This window comes from Leucopleurus acutus (assembly GCF_964270905.1).
Source record: "Leucopleurus acutus genome assembly, chromosome: 1".
NCBI classification, from domain to species: Eukaryota; Metazoa; Chordata; class Mammalia; order Artiodactyla; family Delphinidae; genus Leucopleurus; species Leucopleurus acutus.
This window is the reverse complement of record NC_139142.1, coordinates 10628119-10655890: the sequence shown is the minus strand read 5'-3', so window position 1 is coordinate 10655890 and position 27772 is coordinate 10628119. Positions and strand designations below refer to the sequence as shown.

Below are 27772 nucleotides of genomic sequence, written 5' to 3'. Positions count from 1 at the left end.
GAGAGGCAGTTCAACTTGCCCACAGCCACTGCTAACAACCAGTTAGTAGCAGAAGGTGGTTGGGACACAGCTCTAGTCCCAAACTCTGATTGAGGGGCAGAGAGTGCCTGATTCAGCTTCTTCTGAAGGCCAGTCTTGGACTTCTTAACATACAATTCCTAATAGCCAGAAGGAAAGTGTACATCTAAAACTTTGGACAGATCGGAACCAAGATGGTGGAGTAGAAGGATGTGCTCTCACTCCCTCTTGCGAGAACACCAGAATCACAGCTAGCTGCTGGACAGTCATTGAGAGGAAGACACTGGAACGCACCAAAAAAGATACCCCACATCCAAAGACAAAGGAGAAGCCACAATGAGACGGTAGGAGGGGCGCAATCACAGTAAAATCAAATCCCATAACTGCTGGGTGGGTGACTCACAGACTGGAGAACACTTAGACCACAGAAGTCCACCCACTGGAGTGAAGGTTCTGAGCCCCACGTCAGGTTCCCAACCTGGGGATCCAGCAACAGAAGGAGGAATTCCTAGAGAATCAGACTTTGAAGGCTAGTGGGATTTGATTGTAGGACCTGAACAGGACTGGGGGAAACAGAGACTCCACTCTTGGAGGGCACACACAAAGTAGTGTGCGCATCGGGACCCAGGGGAAGGAGCAGTGACCCCAGGGGAGACTGAACCAGACCTACCTGCTAGTGTTGTAGGGTCTCCTGCAGAGGCAGGCGGTGGCTGTGGCTCACCATGGGGACAAGGACACTGGCAGCAGAAGTTCCGGTAAGTACTCCTTGGTGTGAGCCCTCCCAGAGTCTGCCATTAACCCCACCAAAGAGCCCAGGTAGACTCCAGTGTTGGGTTGCCTCAGGCCAAACAACCAACAGGGAGGGTACCCAGCCCCACCCATCAGCAGTCAAACGGATTAAAGTTTTACTGAGCTCTGTCCAACAGAGCAACAGTCAGCTCTACCCACCACCAGTGCCTTGCATCAGGAAGCTTTCACAAGCCTCTTAGATAGCCTCATCCACCAGAGGGCAGACAGCAGAAGCAAGAACTACAATCCTGCAGCCTGTGGAACAAAAACCACATTCACAGAAAGATAGACAAGATGCAAAGGCAGAGGGCTATGTACCAGATGAAGCAACAAGATAAAACCCCAGAAAAACAACTAAATGAAGTGGAGATAGGCAACCTTTCAGAAAAAGAATTCAGAATAATGATAGTGAAGATGATCCAGGACCTCGGAAAAGCAATGGAGGCAGAGATCGAGAAGATGTAAGAAATGTTTAACAGAGACGTAGAAGAATTAAAGAACAAACAAACAGAGATGAACAATACAATAACTGAAATGAAAACTACAGTAGAAGGAAGCAATAGCAGAATAACTGAGGCAGAAGAACGGATAAGTGACCTGGAAGAGAGAATGGTGGAATTCACTGCTGCGCAACAGAATAAAGAAAAAAAAATGAAAAGAAATGAAGACAACCTAAGAGACATCTGGGACAACATTCAACACAACAACATTCGCATTATAGGGGTCCCAGAAGGAGAAGAGAGAGAGAAAGGACCCGAGGAAATATCTGAAGAGATTATAGTCGAAAACTTCCCAAACATGGGAAAGGAAATAGCCACCCAAGTCACGAAGCACAGAGTCCCACACAGGATAAACCCAAGGAGAAACATGCGGAGACACATAGTAATCAAACAGACAAAAATTAAAGACAAAGAAAAATTATTGAAAGCAGCAAGAGAAAAATGACAAATAACATACAAGAGAACTCCCATAAGGTTAACAGCTGATTTCTCAGCAGAAACTCTACAAGCCAGAAGGGAGTGGCATGATATACTTAAAGTGTTGAAAGGGAAGACCCTACAGCCAAGATTACTCTACCCGGCAAGGATCTCACTCAGATTCGACAGAGAAGTCAAAAGCTTTACAGACAAGCAAAAGCTAAGAGAATTCAGCACCACAAAACCATCTACAACAAATGCTAAAGGAACTTCTCTAAGTGGGAAACACAAGAGAAGAAAAGAACCTACAAAAACAAACCCAAAACAATTAAGAAAATGGTCATAGGAACATACATATCGATAATTACCTTAAATGTGAGTGGATTAAATGCTCCAACCAAAGGACACAGGCTTGCTGAATGGATACAAAAACAAGACCCATATATATGCTGTCTACAAGAGACCCACTTCAGACCTAGGGACACATACAGACTGAAAGTGAGGGGATGGAAAAAGATATTCCATGCAAATGGAAACCAAAAGAAAGCTGGAGTAGCAATACTCATATCAGATAAAATAGACTTTAAAATAAAGAATGTTACAAGAGATGAGGAAGGACACTATATAATGATCAAGGGATCAATCCAAGAAGAAGATATAACAATTATAAATATATATGCACCCAACATAGGAGCACCTCAATACATAAGGCAACTGCTAACAGCTATAACAGAGGAAATCGACAGTAACACAGTAATAGTTGGGGACTTTAACACCTCACTTACACCAATGGACAGATCATCCAAAATGAAAATAAATAAGGAAACAGAAGCTTTAAATGACACAATAAACCAGATAGATTTAATTGACATTTATAGGACATTCCATCCAACAACAGCAGGTTACACTTTCTTCTCAAGTGCGCACGGAACATTCTCCAGGATAGATCACTTCTTGGGTCACAAATCAAGCCTCAGTAAATTTAAGAAAATTGAAATCATATCAAGCATCTTTTCTGACTACAACACTATGAGATTAGAAATGAGTTACAGGAAAAAAAAGTAAAAAACACAAACACATGGAGGCTAAACAATACGTTACTAAATAACCAAGAGATCACTGAAGAAATCAAAGAGGAAATCAAAAAATACCTAGAGACACATGACAATGAAATCACGATGATCCAAAACCTACGGGATGTGGCAAAAGCAGTTCTAAGAGGGAAGTATATAGCTATACAAGCCTACGTCAGGAAACAAGAAAAATCTCAAACAATCTAACCTTACACCTAAAGGAACTAGAGAAAGAAGAACAAACAAAACCCAGTGTTAGCAGAAGGAAAGAAATCATAAAGATCAGAGTGGAAATAAATGAAATAGAAACAAAGAAAACAATAGCAAAGATCAATAAAACTAAAAGCGGGTTCTTTGAGAAGATAAACAAAATTGATAAACCATTAGCCAGACTCATCAAGAAAACGAGGGAGAGGACTCATAGCAATATAATTAGAAATGAAAAAGGAAAGTTACAACAGACACTGCAGAAATATGAAGCATCCTAAGAGACTACTACAAGCAACTGTATGCCAATAAAATGGACAACCTGGAAGAAATGGACAAATTCTTAGAAAGGTATAACCTTCCAAGACTGAACCAGGAAGAAATAGAAAATATGAACAGACCAATCACAAGTAATGAAATTGAAACTGTGATTAAAAATCTTCCAACAAACAAAAGTCCAGGACCAGATGGGTTCACAGGTGAATTCTATCAAACATTTAGAGAAGAGCTAACACCCATCCATCCTTCTCAAACTCTTGCAAAAAATTGCAGAGGAAGGAACACTCCCAAACTCACTCTATGAGGCCACCATCACCCTGATATCAAAACCACACAAAGATACTCAAAAAAAGAAAATTACAGACCAATATCACTGATCAGTATAGATGCAAAAATCCTCAACAAAATACTAGCAAACAGAATCCAGCAACACATTAAAAGGATCACACACCATGATCAAGTGGGATTTATCCCAGGGATGCAAGGATTCTTCAATATACACAAATCAATCAATGTGATAAACCATATTAACAAATTGAAGAATAAAAACCATATGATCATCTCAATAGATGCAGAAAAAGCTTTTGACAAAATTCAACACCCGTTTATGATAAAAACTCTCCAGAAAGTGGGTATAGAGGGAACCTACCTCACCATAATAAAGGCCGTATACAACAAACCCACAGCCAACATCATTCTCAATGGTGAAAAACTGAAAGCATTTCCTCTATGATCAGGAACAAGACAAACACTGGCAGCAGTGAGAGAGAGAACAGTGTTCTCACCACTATTATTCAACGTAGTTTTGAAGTCCTAGCCATGGCAATCAGAGAAGAAAAAGAAATAAAAGTAATACAAATTGGAAAAGAAGAAGTAAAACTGTCACAGTTTGCAGATGACATGATACTATACATAGAGAACCCTAAAGATGCCACCAGAAAAGTACTAGAGCTAATCAATGAATTCGGTAAAGTTGCAGGATACAAAATTAATGCAGAGAAATCTCTTGCATTCCTATACACTAATAATGAAAAATCTGAAAGAGAAATTAAGGGAACACTCCCATTTACCATTGCAACAACAAAAAAAATACCTAGGAATAAACCTACCCAGGGAGCAAAACGACCTTTATGCAGAAAGCTATAAGACACTGATGAAAGAAATTAAAGATGATACCAACAGATGGAGAGATATACCATGTTCTTGGATTGGAAGAATCAATATTGTGAAAATGACTCTACTACCCAAAGCAATCTACAGATTCAATGCAATCCCTATCAAATTACCAATGGCATTTTTTATGGAACGAGAACCAAAAATCTTAAAATTTGTATGAAGGCACAATAGACCCCGAATAGCCAAAGCAGTCTTGAGGGAAAAAAACAGAGCTGGAGGAATCAGACTCCCTGACTTCAGACTATACTACAAACCTACAGTAATCAAGACAATATGGTACTGGCACAAAAACAAAAATATAGATCAATGGAACAGGATAGAAAGCCCAGAGATAAACCCACATACATATGGTCACCTTATTTTTGATAAAGGAGGCAAGAATATACAATGGAGAAAAGACAGCCTCTTCAATACATGGTGCTGGGAAAAGTGGACAGCTACATGTAAAAGAATGAAATTAGAACACTCCCTAACACCATACACAAAAATAAACTCAAAATGGATTAGAGACCTAAATGTAAGACCGGACACTATAAAACTCTTAGAGGAAAACATAGGAAGAACACTCTTTGACATAAATCACAGCAACATCTTTTTTGATCCACCTCCTAGAGTAATGGAAATAAAAACAAAAATAAACAAATGGGACCTAATGAAACTTGAAAGCTTTTGCACAGCAAAGGAAACCATAAACAAGACAAAAAGAAAACCCTTAGAATGGGAGAATATATTTGCAAACGAATCAACGGACAAAGGATTAATCTCCAAAATATATAAACAGCTTATGCAGCTCAATATTAATAAAACAAACAACCCAATCCAAAAATGGACAGAAGACCTAAATAGACATTTCTCCAAAGAAGACATACAGATGCTGAAGAAGCACATGAAAAGCTGCTTAACATCACTAATTATTAGAGAAATGCAAATCAAAACTACAATGAGGTATCACCTCACACCAATTAGAATGGGCATCATCAGAAAATGTACAAACAAAAAATGCTGGAGAGGGTGTGGGGAAAAGGGAACCCTCTTGCACTGTTGGTGGGAATGTAAATTGATGCAGTCACTATGGAGAACAGTATGGAGCTTCCTTAAAAAACTGAAAATAGAACTACCATACGACCCAGCAATCCCACTACTGGGCATATACCCTGAGAAAACCATAATTCAAAAAGACACATGCACCCCAATGTTCATTGCAGCACTCTTTACAATAGCCAGGTCATGGAAGCAACCTAAATGCCCATTGACAGACGAATGGATAAAGATTATGTGGTACATATATACAATGGAATATTATTCAGCCATAAAAAGGAACAATATTGGGTCATTTGTTGAGACGTGGATGGATCTAGAGACTGTCATACAGAGTGAAGTAAGTCAGAAAGAGAAAAACAAATATCATATATTAACGCATATATGTGGAACCTAGAAAAATGGTACAGATGAACCGGTTTGCAGGGTGGAAATAGAGACACAATGTAGAGAACAAATATATGGACACCAGGGGGGGGAAAGTGGTGGGGGTGGTGGTGTGATGAATTGGGAGATTGGGATTGACATGTATACACTGATGTGTATAAAATGGATGGCTAATAAGAATCTGGCGTATAAAAAAATAAATAAAATAAAATTCAAGAAAAACCAAAAAACAGAAAACAAAAAACAAACAAAACTTTGGCCCAAAAGATAGAGATACAATTGCTATAAAGACTTGTTTCCCTGGCCAAATATTGACAAGTTGTACATTAAAAAACGAAACAAAACAAAAACAAAACCAAAAACCAGAAAAGGCCTCTACCTCTTGTTAAGTGAATAAGCTGCAGCAGATGTCAAGAAGAGAAGGACGAGGTAAAGCAGTTACCCTACAGTGGTATTATGTCACTCCTGTCAAGGGGGGGAGATTTCAATTACTCATAAATGTAGTTTTAATAAGAATTTAAACAAATCATATTTCAGTAATTCTTAAAGTGGTTCAAAAATTTAAATAAATAAATAGGCATTCAAAGGGTTCAAAGAACAGCAACAAAAAAAACCCCGAAAAAACCTCTGCCTATTTCAAATGGATTATATGGGGCATCTTTCTTTTGTTTTCGTCTTTTACCAAACATGTAATAATTATGTAAGGAGGCTGAAGGAGAGTCTGATCTACCTATTTCCAGGTGAGCCTCTGCACGCCCAGTGAGAACACCCCTACGGAAAGCTTGGCCAGGCTGGTGGCCATGGTGTTTCAGTGGTTTCACTCCACAGCGTATATGATGGATGATGAAGTTGGAAGTTTAGTGGAAAAGCTGAAGCCTCAGTTTGTCACCAAGTGGTTGAAGACAGTATGTGATGTTCGCTTTGATGTCATGGTCATGTGCCTTCTTCCCAAACCAATGGAATTTGCCAGGGTAAGTGGAGGCTGTCGATGAAAAAACATAATCAATAATCGATCTAAGAAAGAAATGGAAAATTATTTGAGCCAACCTGAGGATTATAACCCAGGAGAGAGTCTTTCAGAAAGTTCTGAGGACTGTTCCACCCATTAGAGGTCAAAGCCCAGGTATGTAAAATTTAGAGACAAAGGGTTTTACATCAAATGATGTATTATTGACAGTTTACAGAATCCAGATCTACACATACAAAGCACGTAGTGGGTCATGGGTCATCATGGCCCTTTACAAGATCAAGAAGGGAAGTTATCTTCTAAGGAGTTGTGACCCTTGATGAGGTTAAGAAGGAATGTTATCTCCTAGGGAAGTCTGGTTAATGCAGTTGCACAACACACACTAAAGGGGATGGAGGAGGCCCAAATGGGCAGAGAAAAATTTTTTTTTTGTTTTTTTGCGGTACGCGGCCCTCTCACTGTTGTGGCCTCTGCCGTTGTGGAGCACGGGCTCCGGACGCGCAGGCTTAGCGGCCATGGCTCACGGGCCCATCCGCTCCGCGGCATGGGGGATCCTCCCGGACCGGGGAACAAACACGCGTCCCCTGCATCGGCAGGCAGACTCTCAACCACTGCGCCACCAGGGAAGCCCAGAGAAAAATTTTATGTTTAAAATTTTCTTGTCTTGCTATAAAATATGAATTGTTTTCATCAAGGCCTACAGCTTGGACCTTGTTGGAGAGGAGGACTTAGGGAGAAGCACTATTGTTACAGAAACACTGGGTTTGCCTCTTGGTGGGTGTCGAGCCAAAAGACACAACCAAGGCAAAGAGCTGGAGAAGGAGGGATTTATTACTTGCATCAAGTGAGGAGAACACCAGGGATCTTTCCCAAAGTAGTGTCTCTCCGAACAGCAAAATTGGGGAAGTTTTAAGCTAAGGGTACGTGCATATTCATGAAGGGGCTTGAGCAGAGAATTCAGCATAGAATTGGGGCAAAGATGGACAGAGTCCAGACTTTAGTGGATAGAAGTCAGGGGGTCAGAAAAGGTCAACATCATCATTCCTTAGGTTCCGACCAGTCTGGGGTCTCAGCATGTAGTTACCATCCTCTGCCTGGTGTGTGTGTGTGTGTGTGTGTGTGTGTGTGTGTGTGTGTGTGTGTGTGTGTGTGTGTGTGTGTGTGTGGGAGGGGCTTAGTTCCTGCAGAACTCAAAAATATGTATCAGATTGTGATGTATATTCTTGAGGAGGAACTAGGACTCTGCTTTATTGCTGAACTGTTGTTTCTTGACTGCTTTTCCTTTGTTCCTGCCCTTAGAATCATTAATTACTGAGACCTGTTCAAGGGCAAGCATTGTGGCCAGGCTTAGATCACAAAATGGCTTAGGTGAAATGGCTCCTTTTCTGTCAAGAAAGCCATTCCTGGTCCTCTTTCTCTGGGGACACCCTACCCTATCTGCTTACACTACCTTAGCCGCTAGAGTATTATCAGTGACTGTAGAAGAGGGACATCTCTCTTTAACTTAGTCTTTTATTTATTTATATTAATTTTTATTATAGCTAAGTGAGTTTAGTAACTACATTTTAAGTGATGTGCTGCTTTGATGATAGTTTGTGATGGGGAAGAATGGCAAGATGAATGTGCAAAGTATCTTTAAGAAATTTAAGGAAATATTCTTTCCTGATATCGCTGAATATTTTTATTAAGAAACAGGAGAAAATAAAAAAGCCTTTCCATGAGGTGGCAAGAGCTCAGTCCTTTTCTGGTTTACAGTCTATGGAAAGGCTAACATTTGACTAGGGGCAATTTCTGTGGTTTCACATGTATTTCTAGAGATGAATGGTCCCTGCCCTCCCATCTGGAATGCCCAAAAGATTTAGGAACTGCCACAATGCTCCTTTTCCTCTGGCTTATAGGACAAATTTCTCTGTGCTTATCCTCTTGCTTCTGCCTCGGTGGATCACAGGCTTCAGATATACAGCTGGTAAGACATCATATTTCTTGAATACAATATGATTTGTGTCTAACCCAGCAAGATGGATATCTAGAATCAGTTTCTGGCAGCAATATATGAAATTTTTTTCAAGGTATTTTCTAAGTTTTAATTTTTTTGTGTGATTTTTGGGTTTACTTTCAATGAAGTCTTGAGGCAGTTTTCAGTTTATTTTATTTTATTTATTTATTTATGTATTTATTCATTTATGGCTGCATTGGGTCTTCATTGGTACACGTGGGCTTTCTCTAGTTGCAGTGAGCAGGGCCTCGTCGTTGAAGTGCGTGGCTTCTCATTGTGGTGGCTTCTCTTGTTTCAGAGCACGGACTCTAGGCGTGTGGGCTTCAGTAGTTGTGGCACGCAGGCTCCGTAGTTGTGGCGCACAGGCTTATTTGCTCCGCGGCACGTGGGATCTTCCCGGACCAGGGCTCAAACCCATGTCCCCTGCATTGGCAGGCGGATTGTTAACTACTGCGCCACCATGGAAGTCCCAGTTTTCAGTTTAAATAAGATATTTAAGGATAAAACAGAACACAGACCTTCTAGAGTAGGTTTTATTAGATTTCCAGGAGTCAGAGCGTTCTTTGCATTTACCAAGATACACTTCTTTCTTCTTTGGTGCCACCTACTGACTCATATATAAAATTAGATTTTTGCATGATGGAAATGTGCAAAGAATGCCATTTCCTGGCATTCTTTGACTGTGTTGATATGTTTTCTATTATTGTTCCTTTTGGAATAGTAAAGGACTGGTGTGATCTGATTCTGAAAGATAAGAAGAAGTGATTATGTTGGGAGGAAAACTATTCCTCTTATAGCTTGGGTTCAGTGGTTGCGAGCCTGCATATTAATTGTTAAGAGACATATTAACAAGAGAAGAGACAAAATTTATTAATATTTATGCACAGGAGTACTCTTCATTGATGGGTAATTTCTTTAATAACCAGAGATAAAAGGTTTATATACCAAACTTCCGGGGGGGTGGGGGTGGGAGGAGGCATTTCGGAGGAGGCTTGAATGGGAAGATATGGAAAGTTCTTCTGGGCATTTTGATGCCAATGGAAATGGGCAGCCTGTCTCCAAGGCAGCTGAATTCACAGGAAGCTTCCTTTGAAGGGGGTTAATGGCAGCCATATTTTTCTGGAGGCTCTGCTTTATTCAGGTAAGGGAAGTTCAGATAAGGTTTCTCTCTACATCTTCTTCAGCTCAAATGTTTTCACTTTTTTTTTTATCTTCACTTTACAAAGATAAAAAATAATCTTTATACCAACTCTGGGGGTCTGAGTGGGTCCCCACATTTCTCCTATCTGTAACTTCCCTAGAAGTTTCACACAAAAAGGAATCTAGGTTGATGGACTTGGAAAGAAGATTTGAGTTAGGAAATGCTGGGTAAGAGATCTGAAAAGGAGGAAAAGAGCATAAATTAGAACAAGGAAATAAAAAGAACACAAAGATTAGTGGTTAGAGTAGACAATAAACCTAGTTTCTGAGTCCGAAGGGCAGCCAGTCAAGAAGATTTCTAGATGTTGGGCTTGAAGCATCTTTAGATGATGAATGAATGAGACCATCAGTGTCATGGTCATGGTTATTTCCTAGAGCAGAGCATGGAAGATGCGGATGTTTGGTGAACTTCCTCAGTGGCCTATACTGTTGCAGCAATAAGTCCTTTGAAGTTTATGTCAAGTTGTCCTGCTTCAGCTTACAGGACTTTGGGACAAGACAACCTAGAGTCTCAATAAGGAACTGGGCAGTCAGGTTTTAGTTCTTAGTGACACCAAGTGAAGAGGGTAGTAGAAAAATTGGAAACATTAATTGCTGAAAATGTGCAAGACAGCAGGATCCAGTTTATAAAGAGGTTAAAAATAGCTCAAAGACAACGAACAGGACTAGAATCTGAAAATCCACAGGATGGGTTATAGTTTTCTGTTGAAACATAAAATTTCTCTCTCAATTACCACCATTTTGATCAAAGAAAATCAAAGTAAGATGATTCTTGTTCACAACATAAGTCTAGTCTCATTAAATTTGGCCTGATTATTTGCATAAGTGCAGCAAAAATAGTATTTGACCACATGGGCCTTTAAAAATTTGCTTTGCTGGAAGTTTTTTTAAAGAATCTCAGATTGGACTTTTATTGATTTATTTTTTTAAAGATTTTTTTTGATGTGGACCATTTTTTAAAGTCTTTATTGAATTCATTACAAGACTGCTTCTGTTTTATGTTTTGGTTTTTTGGCCACGAGGCATGTGGGATCTTAGCTCCCCAACCAGGGATGAAACCTGCACCCCCTGCATTGGAAGGTGAAGTCTTAACCACTGGACTGCCAGGAAGGTCCCTCAGATTGGACTTTTAAAAGCCTCTCCACGCTCGGAAGCCAATCTGTCATCATACTTATCTGCAGTACCTATAGATTTGGGTGAATTTCTCTTCTTGAGGTCCCCAAAATACTCTGTTTCCTGGGCCTGTCAAGAAGTGACTTTTCTTATTTGCCTGTAGGCTGGGAACATCATAAGTCAGGTACCAGGCTGGCTTTTTCCAAGAGGGCTTTATAAGCATTGGTTCCATGATGTCAAACTTAGTTCCTTAAAGCTGTCTGGTCACATTTGATTCTATGCATATCTTTCTCAAATATGACATTTCAGTCAAAGCCTTGATAATATAACTAATTTTTCCAATTATGTCCTGTTACAAGGAGAACAGATTCTTACTGAACTTGTGTAAATAGCTATATTGCCATATAAATAAGAGTATTGTAAGAGTTTCTGAATTCTGGGAGGTTCAGGTAGGGAGAAAAAGAAATGTTTTGCTTTTGTTTACAAAGGTATAATCTACTAAATAGTCATGAGTTATAGATAGCTTAAGAGAAATCTTATACCCAGAAAACAGAATATTAATGAACCAGCAGTAAAAAACATAAAAATTATCATCTTCCTTCAGCAGTTCATTCAGTCCCATGTAATTAATTATTTGTTCTGCTTGGTCTTGGGTTAGCAGTTTTATGAACCCATTGGCTTCTCCACTAGAGTTCTGGAATCTTTACTCAGTCCAGTGGTATGGTCTCAAAGTTACTTGAGCAATTCCATCAGAAGTCTGTACCCCAGATTACCTGTTATAGTCCTTTCCATGGGTCTCAGAGACAGTCCTTTTTGCTGAAGATGAAGCATTCTGGATCGTAGCCGATTGCAAGAGCTTTCTGGAAAACACTGGAATAAAACAATAACTGTGAATGATAAAGGCTTAAAATGGCTGTATTAAAGATCTGATGAGAGCAGCTGGAATTATGATGATAAAATTATGCCATTATTGTATACTATCAGGCAAAATAGCATAAGAATATAATAGTGAACAAAAAAGGCATTGACAGATTTTTAGAAATTACATCTAATTCCTGGAATATTTATGTTAAAAACATTTACCTATACAGATATAAGCTAGGGAAGGTTAAGAATCTCTTCTTATTTGACCATGATTTTCATGCAGTTCAACATATTAAATAGACCTAATTAGCTTAACATCTCTTTTTACTAGGAGAGAACAAATCCTCTGAGGTTTTCCAGAGGCCCTCTCAGAAGTCTCAAAGTCAATTTGAGATCAGGATTTTATTTAGGATTTGATTTTGGTATATGTACTGCCGAAGTGAGCATAAGGATTTGATCTGGGGAAGCAAAATACCAAAAGTTGTCAAAATGTCAAAAGGTTTGGACACTTAATTAACCAGGATGACAGGTCACTATGAAATGATACTTAGTTATCCATTTAACCAAAATGGCAATACAGATATCAAAAGTAAATATGGGATCTAACATAATTTAAAATTGAGAAGACTCAGTTCTTTTAAATAATTGAGGACATGATGAAGACATGTTCCCCCCCTCCCCACACACAGTTCCTTTATAACTTCATATTTTCATTCAGGTTTTTGTCCTTCACTTTCCTCTTTCTCATCTGAAAGCCTTCACACAACCTCTAAACCACTATTGATACCTTAGGACAGAATTACAATCTTTTCCCTTGACAAGAACACCCCTCATTCCTTGAATATTTTGCATAAAGAGGTTTTTCCTTCATCCTTATTATTTCTAGAAGTTTCATTTATATATTGATTATAATTTTCAACACTTAACCTCTATTTTTCCACGAAGACCAGGAAGTAAACAATTGTGAATTGCTTGTCACATACCAGCATTTTGTAGCGTCCTAGCAAATTTTATGATTATACCATCTCATAACTTCTAGAGGATATGCGTCTTCATAGTATAATTTCTCAGAGTGGCAAAATGAACACATTTATTAACAGATCCAAACAGCTTTAGCTCTCTGTAAAAATAAGAAGCCAAAAGTAGATAAAATTAAACTTATATTCAGTAGTTAATGTTTTGGTGTTTTATCTTATTTAGAAATGATCTAGATATTCAATGAATATCTATTATTTAACTCAATATAAATTTAGTTTCAGGTTACCAAAAAGATTTTGGAACCTACTTCTAAGAAGACATATTATAACACACAATTACTGTTGAAATAAAGCTTGTCATAATAATAATTTAATTTGATTAAAATGGAATCTATAAATTTTATAATCTTAAACCTCTAGTAAATATAATATTAGCTTATTTGACTAGTAAACCCACGTCGAATAAACATGTATGCTCACATCATACTCAGTGCTGATAACTCAGAAGATGCAGCTGTTTTTATTAAACCAACAGTATTAAAATAGTCTTATTTATCAAAGATTTACACAAATTGTTGCTGAACTCAGATTTGGCTGCTCACTTCTCAAAAGCCAATACTTGAGAGGCAAGTATTTGTAGAAAGGAAAGTTGCTTTAATTAGAAAAGCCAGCCATCTGAAGAGGTGAACTCATGTCCCAAGACCAAGTTGGAAGATTGTGCTCAGCCATGACAGTTTTTTTTTTTTTTTTTTTTTGCGGTACGCGGGCCTCTCACTATTGTGGCCTTTCCCGTTGCGGAGCACAGGCTCCGGACGCACAGGCCCAGCGGCCATGACTCACGGGCCCAGCCGCTCCGCGGCATGTGGGATCTTCCCAGACCGGGGCACAAACCTGCGTCCCCTGCATCGACAGGCGGACTCTCAACCACTGCGCCACCAGGGAAACCCCGTGACAATTTTTAAAAGGAAAAAGGGGAAAGAATCTCAGTGAATCATTGAGGCAGGAAGTTGGGTTCTGCATCATTCCCCGTTGGGTGCAGACTGGCTGACTCTTTCTTCAGATGTTATATTGCCTGCGTGATCTGCCTGCAGGATTGCTAAGGGGGCTGCTGGGGGTAGAGAGCTTGTTATTCTTTAACTCCTTAATTCTTCATTCTTCTTTTAATCCAAGAAAAGAATCCACAGGTTAGGCAAGGCATGGTGTGCACTCAGGAGAGCATAAGTCAGGAGTTAGGTTAAATTGTCTAGTGATCTCGTTCCTATAAGGTTTGAGGGGAACAGAAATAGGCAAACAGGAAAGGGGCAAAAGAGCTGCTTACAAATCCCCACTTTTCAGACATCATTCCATTTCTGTGGGATTAGGGGTGAAGGTCTGTTCTCTGTAACTTCTTCATGCTGACATAGGGCACTGTATTCTCAGAGTGAAAGATGTCGACATGGGTCTATAGCATTTCTTTGCTGACAGTTTTACTTGCCCACTTATATATATGGGCAGAGCAAGCTATAATTATTTTGATGCCCACAAAGATATAGATTATTATGAGCAATAATGTTAATCCGATTCTTTTGAGGCCAGTTCTTAGAAATGTACTAGCCGTAGATTCAGTACTGCTCAAGTGGAGCACCTTATGTCATGGCTACAGTCTGGTCATCAGGCAGTCAGCTTTTCCCCGCTGGTGGCAGTTAGAGTATCTGTAAAACAGCTCAGGAATGTGCAGCAGACACTGAAAGATTCTGTGACTCTCTAGTCCTAATCATTAACGCTTGAGCCTGCTTTTTGGTGACTCAGGGAGGCCTGGGAGACTTCAGCTTTTCTACAAACAAGAGGCAGGGGACATAGAGGGGCCTTTGTACTTGGGGGTGGGGTGGGGGCTCAAGGTTCTGCTCAGTTTCAAAATCACATGAACTTGAAAAACATTTGAGTTGCTTCCTATATTTCTGAGAGTTTGGGGAATATTTAAATTTTTTTTTCTTTTAGTTTTATTGATCTTTGCTATTGTTTTCTTTGTTTCTATTTCATTTATTTCCACTCTGATCTTTATGATTTCTTTCCTTCTGCTAACTTTGGGTTTTGTTTGTTCTTCTTTCTCTAGTTCCTTTAGGTGTAAGGTTAGATTGTTTATTTGAGATTTTTCTTGTTTCCTGACGTAGGCTTGTATAGCTATAAACTTCCCTCTTAGAACTGCTTTTGCCACATCCCGTAGGTTTTGGATCGTCGTGTTTTCATTGTCATGTGTCTCTAGGTATTTTTTGATTTCCTCTTTGATTTCTTCAGTGATCTCTTGGTTATTTAGTAACGTATTGTTTAGCCTCCATGTGTTTGTGTTTTTTACTTTTTTTTCCTGTAACTCATTTCTAATCACATAGCGTTGTAGTCAGAAAAGATGCTTGATATGATTTCAATTTTCTTAAATTTACTGAGGCTTGATTTGTGACCCAAGGTGTGATCTATCCTGGAGAATGTTCCGTGCGCACTTGAGAAGAAAGTGTAACCTGCTGTTGTTGGATGGAATGTCCTATAAATGTCAATTAAATCTATCTGGTTTATTGTGTCATTTAAAGCTTCTGTTTCCTTATTTATTTTCATTTTGGATGATCTGTCCATTGGTGTAAGTGAGGTGTTAAAGTCCCCAACTATTACTGTGTTACTGTCGATTTCCTCTGTTATAGCTGTTAGCAGTTGCCTTATGTATTGAGGTGCTCCTATGTTGGGTGCATATATATTTATAATTGTTATATCTTCTTCTTGGATTGATCCCTTGATCATTATATAGTGTCCTTCCTTGTCTCTTGTAACATTCTTTATTTTAAAGTCTATTTTATCTGATATGAGTATTGCTACTCCAGCTTTCTTTTGGTTTCCATTTGCATGGAGTATCTTTTTCCATCCCCTCACTTTCAGTCTGTATGTGTCCCTAGGTCTGAAGTGGGTCTCTTGTAGACAGCATATATATGGGTCTTGTTTTTGTATCCATTCAGCGAGCCTGTGTCTTTTGGTTGGAGCATTTAATCCACTCACATTTAAGGTAATTATCGATATGTATGTTTCTATGACCATTTTCTTAATTGTTTTGGGTTTGTTTTTGTAGGTCCTTTTCTTCTCTTGTGTTTCCCACTTAGAGAAGTTCCTTTAGCATTTGTTGTAGAGCTGGTTTTGTGGTGCTGAATTCTCTTAGCTTATGCTTGTCTGTAAAGCTTTTGATTTCTCCATTGAATCTGAATGAGATCCTTGCCGGGTAATCTTGGTTGTAAGTTCTTCCCTTTCAACACTTTAAGTATATCATGCCACTCCCTTCTGGCTTGTAGAGTTTCTGCTGAGAAATCAGCTGTTAACCTTATGGGAGTTCCCTTGTATGTTATTTGTCATTTTTCCCTTGCTGCTTTCAATAATTTTTCTTTGTCTTTAATTTTTGTCAGTTTGATTACTATGTGTCTCCGCATGTTTCTCCTTGAGTTTATCCTGTGTGGGACTCTCTGTGCTTCGTGGACTTGGGTGGCTATTTCCTTTCCCATGTTTGGGAAGTTTTCGACTATAATCTCTTCAGGTATTTTCTCGGGTCCTTTCTCTCTCTCTTCTCCTTCTGGGACCCCTATAATGCGAATGTTTTTGCGTTGAATGTTGTCCCAGAGGTGTCTTAGGCTGTCTTCATTTCTTTTCATTCTTTTTTCTTTATTCTGTTGCGCAGCAGTGAATTCCACCATTCTCTCTTCCAGGTCACTTATCCGTTCTTCTGCCTCAGTTATTCTGCTATTGCTTCCTTCTACTGTAGTTTTCATTTCAGTTATTGTATTGTTCATCTCTGTTTGTTTGTTCTTTAATTCTTCTAGGTCTCTGTTAAACATTTCTTGCATCTTCTCGATCTTTGCCTCCATTGTTTTTCCAAGGTCCTGGATCATCTTCACTATCATTATTCTGAATTCTTTTTCTGAAAGGGTGCCTATCTCCACTTCATTTAGTTGTTTTTCTGGGGTTTCATCTTGTTCCTTCATCTGATACATAGCCCTCTGCCTTTGCATCTTGTCTATCTTTCTGTGAATGTGGTTTTTGTTCCACAGGCTGCAGGACTGTAATTCTTCTTGCTTCTGCTGTCTGCCCTCTGGTGGATGAAGTTATCTAAGAGGCTTGTGCAAGTTTCCTGATGGGAGGGACTGGAGGAATATTTAATTTTTAAAAGCTCTTATTTTTTTTAAGACCGTTTAGAATAGAGATCTTTTAAGGTGTTTTATAAATTAATTTGGCAAAACCATCCAGAGGAATAAAATACCATATATACATACCATACATATATAAACTTACAGGCAGACACAAATACAGACCTTATAGAAAATACAGACCTAATACAAAACTCACTAGTTTATATAAGAGCTGGTTTTCATCTTTACCTCACTTTTATTCAAATTATGTTTCTAGCAGATGGACCAAGTTGTTAGTTAATCTGTTCAATATAGGGTTAAAGTTTTTAAGCAATATTTGTAGGGGGAGACCCTTAAGAGCTTTTTATTTGCCCTGATATATAATCTGATAGAGGCTGTGATTCAGCCTAAGACAGTTGTTTTAGTTGACTAAGAAGGTACTTTTTAATGGCTGGAGTGTGCTAAGGAAAAAGGCATTGGAGGTTTGTTAAGGGGAGTGTTAAGTAATGCTTATCAGGAGGAGAAATAAATTTCTCCTATTTTATGAGAGGAGGCAGTAGTACAAATAAAAGCAAGGCACCCCTTAGAGAGCCACAGTTAATTCCTTGAACATTTGCATTTTAAAGAGATGATTCTCAAGTCCTTGAGAAGATAGTGCTGGGTGGTAGAAGATTTAAATGTCAAAGAGGGAGAGAAAGGATGCAAGCTTGCTAGATAACAGTCTAAGAGGGTTTTCAAGGGCAGATTTGTCTCTTAACAGGTTTTGACTGGGACAAACAAATTCTCTTGGCAGCGTTGAGCTTTTACAAGCAGGCATTTTGAGGAAGTTCATGGGAGGTGGACAAAATTATTTGTGTTGAGAGTCTGAAGTTTTTAACAGGTCCAAGGTGAGGCCTTAGTTGAGAAGAGGACTCAGAGGAGCCTGTCCGAGGAGGCTGGGCCTAAGACAATTGCTATTTAAGTGTTTCTTCTTCTGAAGGGCAGGGCAGTCCCTTTTCCAATGTCCTGCCTTTTACGGTATCTGCAATCATTTTGAGATGAATAGGGGAGGCTTTGGGGCTGGTAAGAAAGATGGATGAGCTTTGGGGTTCTTCTAGAGCCACAGTTTAGTTTTTGTAAATATTCAATTAATAAGGCAAGGCCACTTAGTTTTAATTCTTCAAAGAATTAGATGACAGCCTCAATAATAACATTAAGGAGGTGGCCTGCCCATGCAACCACATTACTTTGAAGTAACCTCTTTATATCAGAAACGAGATTTTCAACTAAAGTAGAAAACAAAAGACTCCTATGATCTGAGATTTGTAGATTTAGAGCTATGTGCCTTTGCAATATTTTTTATAAATTGTGTGACAAAGGTTTTAGGATATATTCCTTTTCTCCAAGTAGATCATTCCATTTTAGCGCAATTAAACTTCTGAGGGAAGGCCTTTATAATGGCTCCTACCAGGCTCTGAATGTCAACCTCCAACTGGGTCATTCGTAGGAGGGAGGTGGTGGAGGGGGGAGGTTTAGGGTGGGTGTGGATTTTATTTTTCTTTCTAAATCAGATTTCTGTTCTTCAGTTTTGTTAAGGGAGTCTTTTAGGCTAGCTGTGATCCTTTTTTTGGTGTGCTTCTGTCAATCTGATCCTTCCCCATTGGTAAGAGGACATTTATTTAGGGTGAGAACTCTCTAAAATCCTTTTAAACATAAAAACTTTTCCAAATCAAAGGATCCATTGTCTGGTCACTGACAATTTAGTATCTCCATAAGGATACCTGTTCCAAAATGTGACCCAAAACCAATAGGCCTTTATATGGCTTAACCATAAATTAAATAGCCAAAGGGACCTCAGTAATGATACATTCCACAATCGCAACATTATCAGTGGTAGCTCTTCTGAGTCTATGTAACTAACAACAACCCCAGAAATGTAGTCACTTCCTGAAAATGTCTAGTCAATCATCTAGCGTGTTGGCCAATATGATACCAAATAGATATTTCAACTTTAAATGGAGTTTATTTGTTTTGAATAATGTGGAATTCTAGATATAACAATTAAATATTTAAAATTGGATTCATTTAAAATAAGATAGTTTTGGGGCAATTAATCTATGACCAAGGAGGCAAGAATGTACAATGGGGAAAAGACAGCCTCTTCAATAAATGGTGTTGGGAAAACTAGACATGCAAAAGAATCAAACTGGACTACTTTCTCGCACAGTATACAAAAATAAATTTAAAATGGATTAAAGACTTAAACGTAAGACCTGAAACCATAAAATATCTAGAGGAAAACATAGGCAGTATGCTCTTTGACATCAGTCTTAGCAATATTTTTTAGACATGTCCCCTCAAGCAAGGGAAACAAAAGCAAAACTAAGCAAATGGGACTACATCAAACTAAAAAGCTTTTGCACAGCAAAGGAAACGTTCACAAAAGGAAAAGAGCACGTACTGAATGGGAGGAGCTATTTGTAAATGATATATCTGATAAGGGGTTAATATCCAAAATGTACAAAGTACTCATACAACTCTTACAAAAAAATCCGATTAAAATTGACCAGAGGACCTGAATAGACATTTTTCCAAAGAAGACATACAAATGGCCAATAGGCACATGAAAAGATGCTCCACATCACTGATGATCAGGAAATGCAAATCAAAACCACAATGAGATATCACTTCACACCTGTCAGAATGGCTGTTATCAAAAAGATGACAAATAGCAAGTGTTGGTGAGGATGTGGAGAGAAGGGAACCCTCTTGCACTGTTGGTGGGAATGTAAATTGATGCAGCCACTATGGAGAACAGTATGGAGGTTCCTCAAAAAAATTAAAAATAGAACTACCATATGGTCCAGCAACTCCACTTGGGTATTTGTCCAAAGAAAACAAAAACACTAATTAGAAAAGATACATGCATCCCTATGTTCACTGCAGCATTATTTATGATAGACAAGATATGGAAGCAACCTAAGTGTCCATCAATAGATGAATGGATAAAGAAGAAGTGGTACATATATAATGGAATATTACTCAACCATAAAAAAGGATGAAATCTTGCCTTTTGTGACAACATGGATGAACCTACAGGGCATTATGCTAAGTGAAATAAGTCAGATAGAGAAAGACAAATATTGTGTGATTTCATGTATATGTGGAATCTAAAAAAACAAAACAAATGAATAAACATAACAAAACAGAAACAGAGTTATAGATACAAAGAAGAAACAGGTGGTTCCGGGAGGGGAGGAGGGTTAGGGGGAAGAGAGAAATAGGTGAGGGAGATTATGAGGTATAATCTTCCAGTTGCAAAATGAATGGGTCACAGGGATGAAATGTACAGTGTGGGGAATATAGTCAATAACTATGTAATATCTTTATATGGTGACAGATGGTAACTAGGCTTATTAGGGTGATCATTTTGAAATATATAGAAATATCAAATCACTATGTCGTGTAACAGGGACTGATACGGTGCTCTAGGTCAATCATACTTCAAAAACGAACAAACAAACTCATAGAAAAGGAGATCAGATTTGTGGTTACCAGAGGTGGGAAGTGGGGGAAAGGGGAATTAGATGAAGGCAGCTAAAAGGTACAAAATTCCAGTTATAAGATAAATAAGTACCAGGGATATAATGTAAAAACATGATAAATATAATGAACATTGCTGTATGTTACATGTGAAAGTTGTTAAGAGAATAAATCCTAAGAGTTCTCATCACAAGGGAAAAATATCTTTCTATTTCTTTAATTTCGTACCTGTAGTGACGGATGTTCACTAAACTTATTGTGGTAATCATTTCATGATGTATGTAAGTCAAATCATTATGGTGTACAGTACACTTTAAACTTATACAATGCCGCATGGCAATTATAACTCAATAAAACTGGAAGGAAAAAAATAACATATTTTCCCACAAATCTTGTGTTATGTAGTAAAGATCTAGGACCAGTCAACCCTTTGTTACTTTGATACGTATAATAGTAATATAGGATCTTTATTTAAAATCAAAATTACAAACAGAACCTCAGTTTGTAATTTTAAGTTTTTCTGCATTAGAAAATTAATATACTATCTTATTTAGTAAAAAATATAGATTTTAAAAAAGTCATGGATTCAACCAGCCTTAGAACATTCTTAGGGAAAAAATTGTGGCAGAATATGCAGCATAGGGGAAAAAAGTACTCTCTGTCCCTTCGTTTTCCATATGAAAAATCTTCAATACAAAGTGTACAGTAGTAGAAATCTGTGTTCCTTTGAAACACAGGTATAACTGCACATATTTGCAATGGGTTTGTCAAACCTTGGAAAAAACTCTCCACTAGCCTGTTCACCCTACTAGGAATAAATCTTTGGAATTTTAATTCATGTGTGATTTGAGAAGTCTGCAGTAGAATAGTTCAAATTCAGTCTGTGATCATTATTTGGACCTATTTGTAACTATGGTTTCTTTTTGGTAACAAAGGGATCCTGGTGGTTTGTAGTTTTTTCCAAATCTTACTCAATATACTTGGCCCAGGTTTCAGATGTAATGGATAGTGGTCTTTGTACCCATTTCATGTAGTATTTCCTTGAGTATAAATGTAATAAGTACACTTTGTTCTTTTCCCCTGTGGCTGTGGAAATGCCATCAGGTTGGTGGATACTGGGATAAGTCCTGTAGCACAGTGACTCAGTTGAAGGAAGGTCTCAACCGAATCCTCTGCCTGATTCCCTACAATGTGATCAGTCAGTCCGTGTGGGAGTGTATCATGCCAGAATGGCTGGAAGCCATCAGAACAGAAGTCCCAGATAATCAGTTAAAAGAATTCAGGGAAGTATTAAGGTGGGTAAGTAGTTTAATGAAGTCACCGTTAATTATGATGTTTAACATTTATTGAGCATGTACTGTGTGCCAGGCACTGTGCTAAGCATTTTATATAATCTCATTTACTTTTAAATGATCCTATAGAAAAATTAGAAGGTTCAAAATGAAATAGTTGCTATAAATTGTGCTGAGATGATTTGTAATTGTTCAGAAAGGATTTGGTTCTTATGGGATAATAAAAAGATACACCATATTGTTTATTTTCAAATGTAATTATGATTTGGATAAAGTGGGAAAAGTACAAAGGGACAATGTTTTTAGATGCTGGGGAGCAATTCCCTAGAAGTGCAATTCCTAGAAATGCAATTCCTTCTGTTAAACCTGATATGAGTATGAACCCCAATGTTATTAACAACTGTATGAATTATTTATATCTATTCCAACGACATAAGCTTTTTCAGTAAAATGAAACATGCTAATAGTTCAGAACACAGACTAAACTGTTTGGTTCCCCAAATAAGATATAGATGGAAATGCAACAGTAGACCCTACTATATGCCCACTGGTCATTTACTTTTGTTGCTCTGCTTTTCAGCAAAATGTTTGACATTGAGCTTTGTCCTCTACCTTTTTCAATGGAAGAGATGTTTGGCTTTATTAGTTGTCGGTTCACAGGATACCCTTCCTCTGTGCAGGAACAAGCTTTACTGTGGCTTCATGTAAGTAAATGATACTTTTGATCATTTGGGGCAATAGTTTTTAGCCTATGAACTTTAGCTCCTTGGATAGAGGGGCAGAGAGTTATTGCAAAGAATCCTTAAACACGTATGTTTGCTCAGGACTATCTGTAGACTAGTAACTCATATGCATAGACAAATAGCTATATTTCAAATATATTAGCTATAGTTGTGGTTAATAAAATGCAAATTTGTGCAATACTATTACTGAATTCATAGTAGCTTTTGGTTCTTATATTTTTTCTATCAATAGATACTAAAAGTGTAATAGCTGTTTTGTGGGATTCTGATAAATTTTTTGATATTAAATAGGTCCTTTACTTGGAAAGGTTGAAAGTTACTGATTTAGGGAGTAGTTCATGCTATTCCCTCAGCCTGGAATGACTTCATTTCCTGTCTCCGTATGTGAACTCTAGCTTATTCTTTAAAATTCAGCTCCGAAATTATCTATGAAGTTTTCTCCTATGTCACACCCTTATCTTCCCATTAGAGTTCATTATTCCTTCCCCCAGTATTCATATAGGTTCTCTGTGTAAACTCTGTTTCTGTTTAATATTATAGTTAACTTTTATCTCTTTTCCTGATTACAAATGCCTGGAGTGCAGGGTCCAGGTCTTTTTCATTTTTGAATTTATAACTCCCTCATCCTTTCCTCTCAGCATCTGGCACATGCTTTGTTATTTAGTGTACATTCTTAAAAATTTATTAAATTGAGCTGAATTCCTGTTATAAAATTTGGACAATTTCAGAAAAGGAGGACAGAGTCAATATTTAGATTAGCCATGGATGCAGATACATTTCTGTATCATGGAAGGATGTGATCCCAAAGGCTTTTCAAGTTCTGGAGATGCCTTTCTGGGTTGTAAACTAAAGAATAATATTTTTCATAACTGACAAGTAGTAAAGGGATTTTTTTTTTAAAAGTCACTTTTGGGACTCAGAATTTTAACTTTTCATCCCCAAGTAGACTTCCATAAGATAATTTCCATTTTAGGAAGCCCATCCTTCTACAGATGGCTAGATAGCACCTCCGTTATTCAGTTATACACCCTTTAGCTGTGCCATCTGGAGGTGAGCAGACAGGCCTGTAAACCTCCAGAGCATAGAGGTTCTCCATAGCTAGAGCAATCACAGCTTATATGTTTTACAGACTGGGCTTTGACACAATTTTGCTTTGAAGACAGAGTGCTTCAAAGCACTCTGTAGTTGAAGGAGGTTTTAAACCTCTGGTCTAACCATTTGGGGAATAGAGTGAACAATATAGTGATTGGCTTGACTCATTTATTAATTAATTATAGAAACATTTATAGAGCTCCTATGTACCAGGCACGGTAATAGGCAGTAGGATAAAAATGGGAGAAGAAATGATCCTTTCCTCATACTTCCTTTTTTCAAGGAACTCACAGTGGGGAGATAGTATCAAATAATCAAATATAATAAAAAGTGATAATTGCTCTAATAAAGGTATGTACAAAGTTTTAAGAAAGCGGAGAAGACAGATGGATTAATTCTGTCTGAAGGAAGGAGGCATCTATTTCTAGAAAATTCATTACAGATAAAGTAACATGATTTTGACAGAAGGGTACCCGAGCTTGCACCAGAGAGCAAGGTCGGATGGGGCATTCAGGTCAGAGTGGGGAAGGATTGGAGGAAGATTGCTCGCAGATTATACTAGTTCAGGAGAAAAGTGATGAACTAAGGCAACAGCAGTGGTATGGAAAGGAGGGGACAGCATCAGGAGATACTTAGAAGTTTTAATAGAAAGAACATGGTGATTTATCCGGTGTGGGGAGTGGAGGAGTGGGAATGTTCAATGATAACGTTGAATTTTTTAGCATGAATGATTGAGGATGACCGCAGATAGAATATGTGTGAGGCTAAATGTCCTTATGTTCAATAGGTCACCTTAGGGAAAAATGTTAAACATAGTTTTTTTGAGTTTTAATGTTTATATTTTGGGGGACATATGCCTTTTTTCCCCAGGTATTATCAGAGTTAGACATCATGGTTCCACTTCAACTATTAATCAGTATGTTTTCTGATGGAGTTAATTCTGTTAAAGAACTGGCAAATCAAAGAAAATCAAGAGTCAGTGAACTGGCAGGGAACCTTGCAGCTCGAAGGGTAATTATTGCCACAATTGTTTTTGTCTTACTTGTTAAGATTTTGAAAACTCTTGTCAGTTATAGTGGGCCTTAAAGTCACATCCTCATAAACTGCTCTGAAAATGCTTTCTTCATCCTATCCCACTCACTCTGTTGACCTTTTAAGCACATTAAATAACAGAAAACGCTGTTCTAAGACATGTTTGGTATAGTCTGTGATCAGTAAGTTATTGAGTTTTCATTTTCCTTTGAGTTTTTCTCCTACACATCTCTGCTAGCCACCTTTCATCCTCGATAAACCAAAAAGAGTAGCTTGAGCTTTTGGGGTCCTATCCAGCTTTGCTCTGTTTTGTTTTCTGGTGAATAAGAATTCTTTTCCAGCTAGCGGGCAGATCGCTGCTTCACTCTGGGAATGAGCAGTTTGGATATTTTTGTCTGCTTGCTCTTTGTTTTTCCCTATTGTGTTTTGGGAAAAGATGATCAACTAGGGGTGATTGTGAGTGACGTTGTCACTGTAAACTAACTGAGCCCATCTTATTGACCCCTTTGTACCTTTGAGGATGAGAAAATATAGTCTGGTGTACAGTGCACAAGACCTATTGGACATCTGTGATAATTTCTCTATGGAGGACCTGATAAAGTTTCTGCTGTCGTTCTGACGTTCCCAGACCATGATCAGTTTTGGAGAGGTTGACTCTCATCAACGTCTCCAAGGCAGGGACTGTTCTCACCTGTCTCCGTGCCAAGCCTCCCCATAACATTTTCCCAGTTGTATAGTGCAGGCCCCCAGTCATGCTACCTGCTCTCTAGGGACTAGAAAATGAGAATATAACGTGATCATGGGATCATAGTTTGTATTCAGTGCTTTCTTTTTAAAAAATCATCACTTCTTTTCTCATCTGCCTCATAGGAGCCAGCTGCCAAACATTTATATTTTATTGATTTGTCCAGTAATCTTTAATATTACAGTACATTATTAGCACTTTATACTGTGTAACGTATTCACACTTAATGACATCACAGGATGTGTGAGGCAGTTGGGAAGAGCTCATGAGCCTCATTTTACAACTACTTAACCTGAGGTTCAGTGAACTGAAGTGATTTGCCATAGAAAACGCTATCATTATCCAGGTATTCTGATTCTTAATGGGGGTACTCTTTTATTTTAAATATGGTGTTCAAGGAGATTTCTGATCATTAGAGAGATCTTAAAGAGAAAAAAGATGATTTCAGAATGATGTACAGGTATGTCAGTCAGCGTCCTGCTACAGAATTTATCCTGGATGGTTCAAATGAAGAGATTTTAATGGATACTCTGCCTATAGAGTTATGGGAAAGGTTAAGGGGGCGATGGGGTTGGTGAGGCACCCAGGGGCCAGCAGTAGTTCACTAGGAAGGCTTTATACCCCTAGGGCTGAAGGAGCAAGGGAAAATGTTCCTGGGCCTTTTGGGAGCTGAAATTATAAGGAAAGGCTGGCTAGAGGAACTATAGAGGGTGGAGATACTGCCAAAGATGTAGCATCAAAGGAGGCAGGAAGTGGGAAGAAATAACTCCTACGTCTCGCTCCTTCAGCTTCAGGTCTTCCACTGGTGTCTCTCATTAACTGAACCCAACTGGAAGCCAGCCAGCAAGAGGGCCAGGAGAGACTCAGTCCTGGGCATCCTTGGGCATAGAACAGGGCAGAAGAGGGCAGTGAGGGCCTTCTGGGGGGGAAGGATTGGGTTGGCAAACGGAGAATAAACAGTACAGCAGGCTTGACATATATTGTTTTTTCATGACAGTTTAATACTTATTATACCCAGAGACCATTTTTCTTTAACCAGTCATGTCAATCTGAGATTCTGTGCTAATGATTTTAAAAGTGATCTTGCAATGCCTTACTTCTGTAAGTTATCATTTTTCAGGTTATGGTTTTAAGTAGAATGCAGACAGTTTAGTTTAATTGGAAATGTTTTACGGAATGAAAAATATAATGGCAGAGAGAGCTGCCTTCATTCTTCAGGGTACTTATGTTTCATTCACCTGACAATTAGAAAGTTTAGATATTTTATTTCTTATTTTTATGTTTTGAGAAGATTCATAGGATTTGGAGGTACTAATGCCATTGGCTAAGGAAGGAAATCAGTGTGACAGCTGGAAATACCTTACACAGAGTCCTCAAATATTTTGTACAGCCATTTGAGCTCCTGTGAGTTCACTTATGTGTGTTAATGTTTTTTCTTCTAGGTGAGTGTTGCCTCTGATCCTGGTCGACGAGTTCAGCACAATATGCTGAGTCCATTTCATAGTCCTTTTCAGAGTCCATTTCGGAGTCCTATGCGTAGCCCATTTCGTAGTCCTTTCAAGAATTTTGGACATCAAGGAGGAAGGACTATTGACTTTGATTGTGAAGATGATGAAATGAATCTAAATTGTTTCATCCTCATGTTTGATCTTCTCCTGAAGCAGGTAGCTGAAGCATGAACTTCCTTTAGTTCAGAGGTGAAGAATGAGGGAAAGCATTGTATAGTGATTCTTTCTATGTGTTGGGCATCTTGGCACTTACTGAAATGATGCAGCATCGCTTAAGACATTTCACAAACTTCTATGGGGATTTCCTAAGGAGTCTGAAAAATACTATACGTATGAATAACTTCAATGATGTTGACACATGAGAATGGTTATGAATTTTAGAAACACCCTAGCATCATTAGAATTGATTCTGTTGAACAAATTTGGTGAACAAACTGGGTAATGCTGTTTTGGGGGAAGAGCAAGGTACAACTCAATAGTGATGGGCTGATTTTAATATATTATATAAATTGATTTTTGAAGTTAATTTTAAAAGAAAAGTTTAAAAAAGGCTTTGGTCAGGAGAACATTTTTTCTTAACTTATTATTTTGAAATAATTTCAGACTGCAAGAATACTACAAAAAATTCCCAAGTACTTCCCCCAAATTCTCCAGATGTCAACATTTACCACATTTATTTCTCCTCTCTCTCTTAATTATGTGTA

The 27772-nt window shown here is 38.3% G+C and overlaps 1 protein-coding gene across 4 annotated transcripts in view; it reads left to right on the top strand.

The window, feature by feature from the left end:
• Positions 1 to 27772, top strand: part of UNC79 (unc-79 homolog, NALCN channel complex subunit) — a gene marked incomplete at both ends in the record, with an annotated part of 201032 nt that overhangs the window by 61797 nt on the left and 111463 nt on the right. For all 4 annotated transcript variants that reach the window (XM_082852780.1, XM_082852778.1, XM_082852777.1 and 1 more), the window contains 5 exons: positions 6625 to 6855; positions 21761 to 21951; positions 22529 to 22652; positions 24654 to 24794; positions 27003 to 27224. In XM_082852780.1, the coding sequence (XP_082708906.1) occupies positions 6625 to 6855; positions 21761 to 21951; positions 22529 to 22652; positions 24654 to 24794; positions 27003 to 27224 (909 nt within the window). The remainder of the gene's footprint in view (positions 1 to 6624; positions 6856 to 21760; positions 21952 to 22528; positions 22653 to 24653; positions 24795 to 27002; positions 27225 to 27772) is intronic.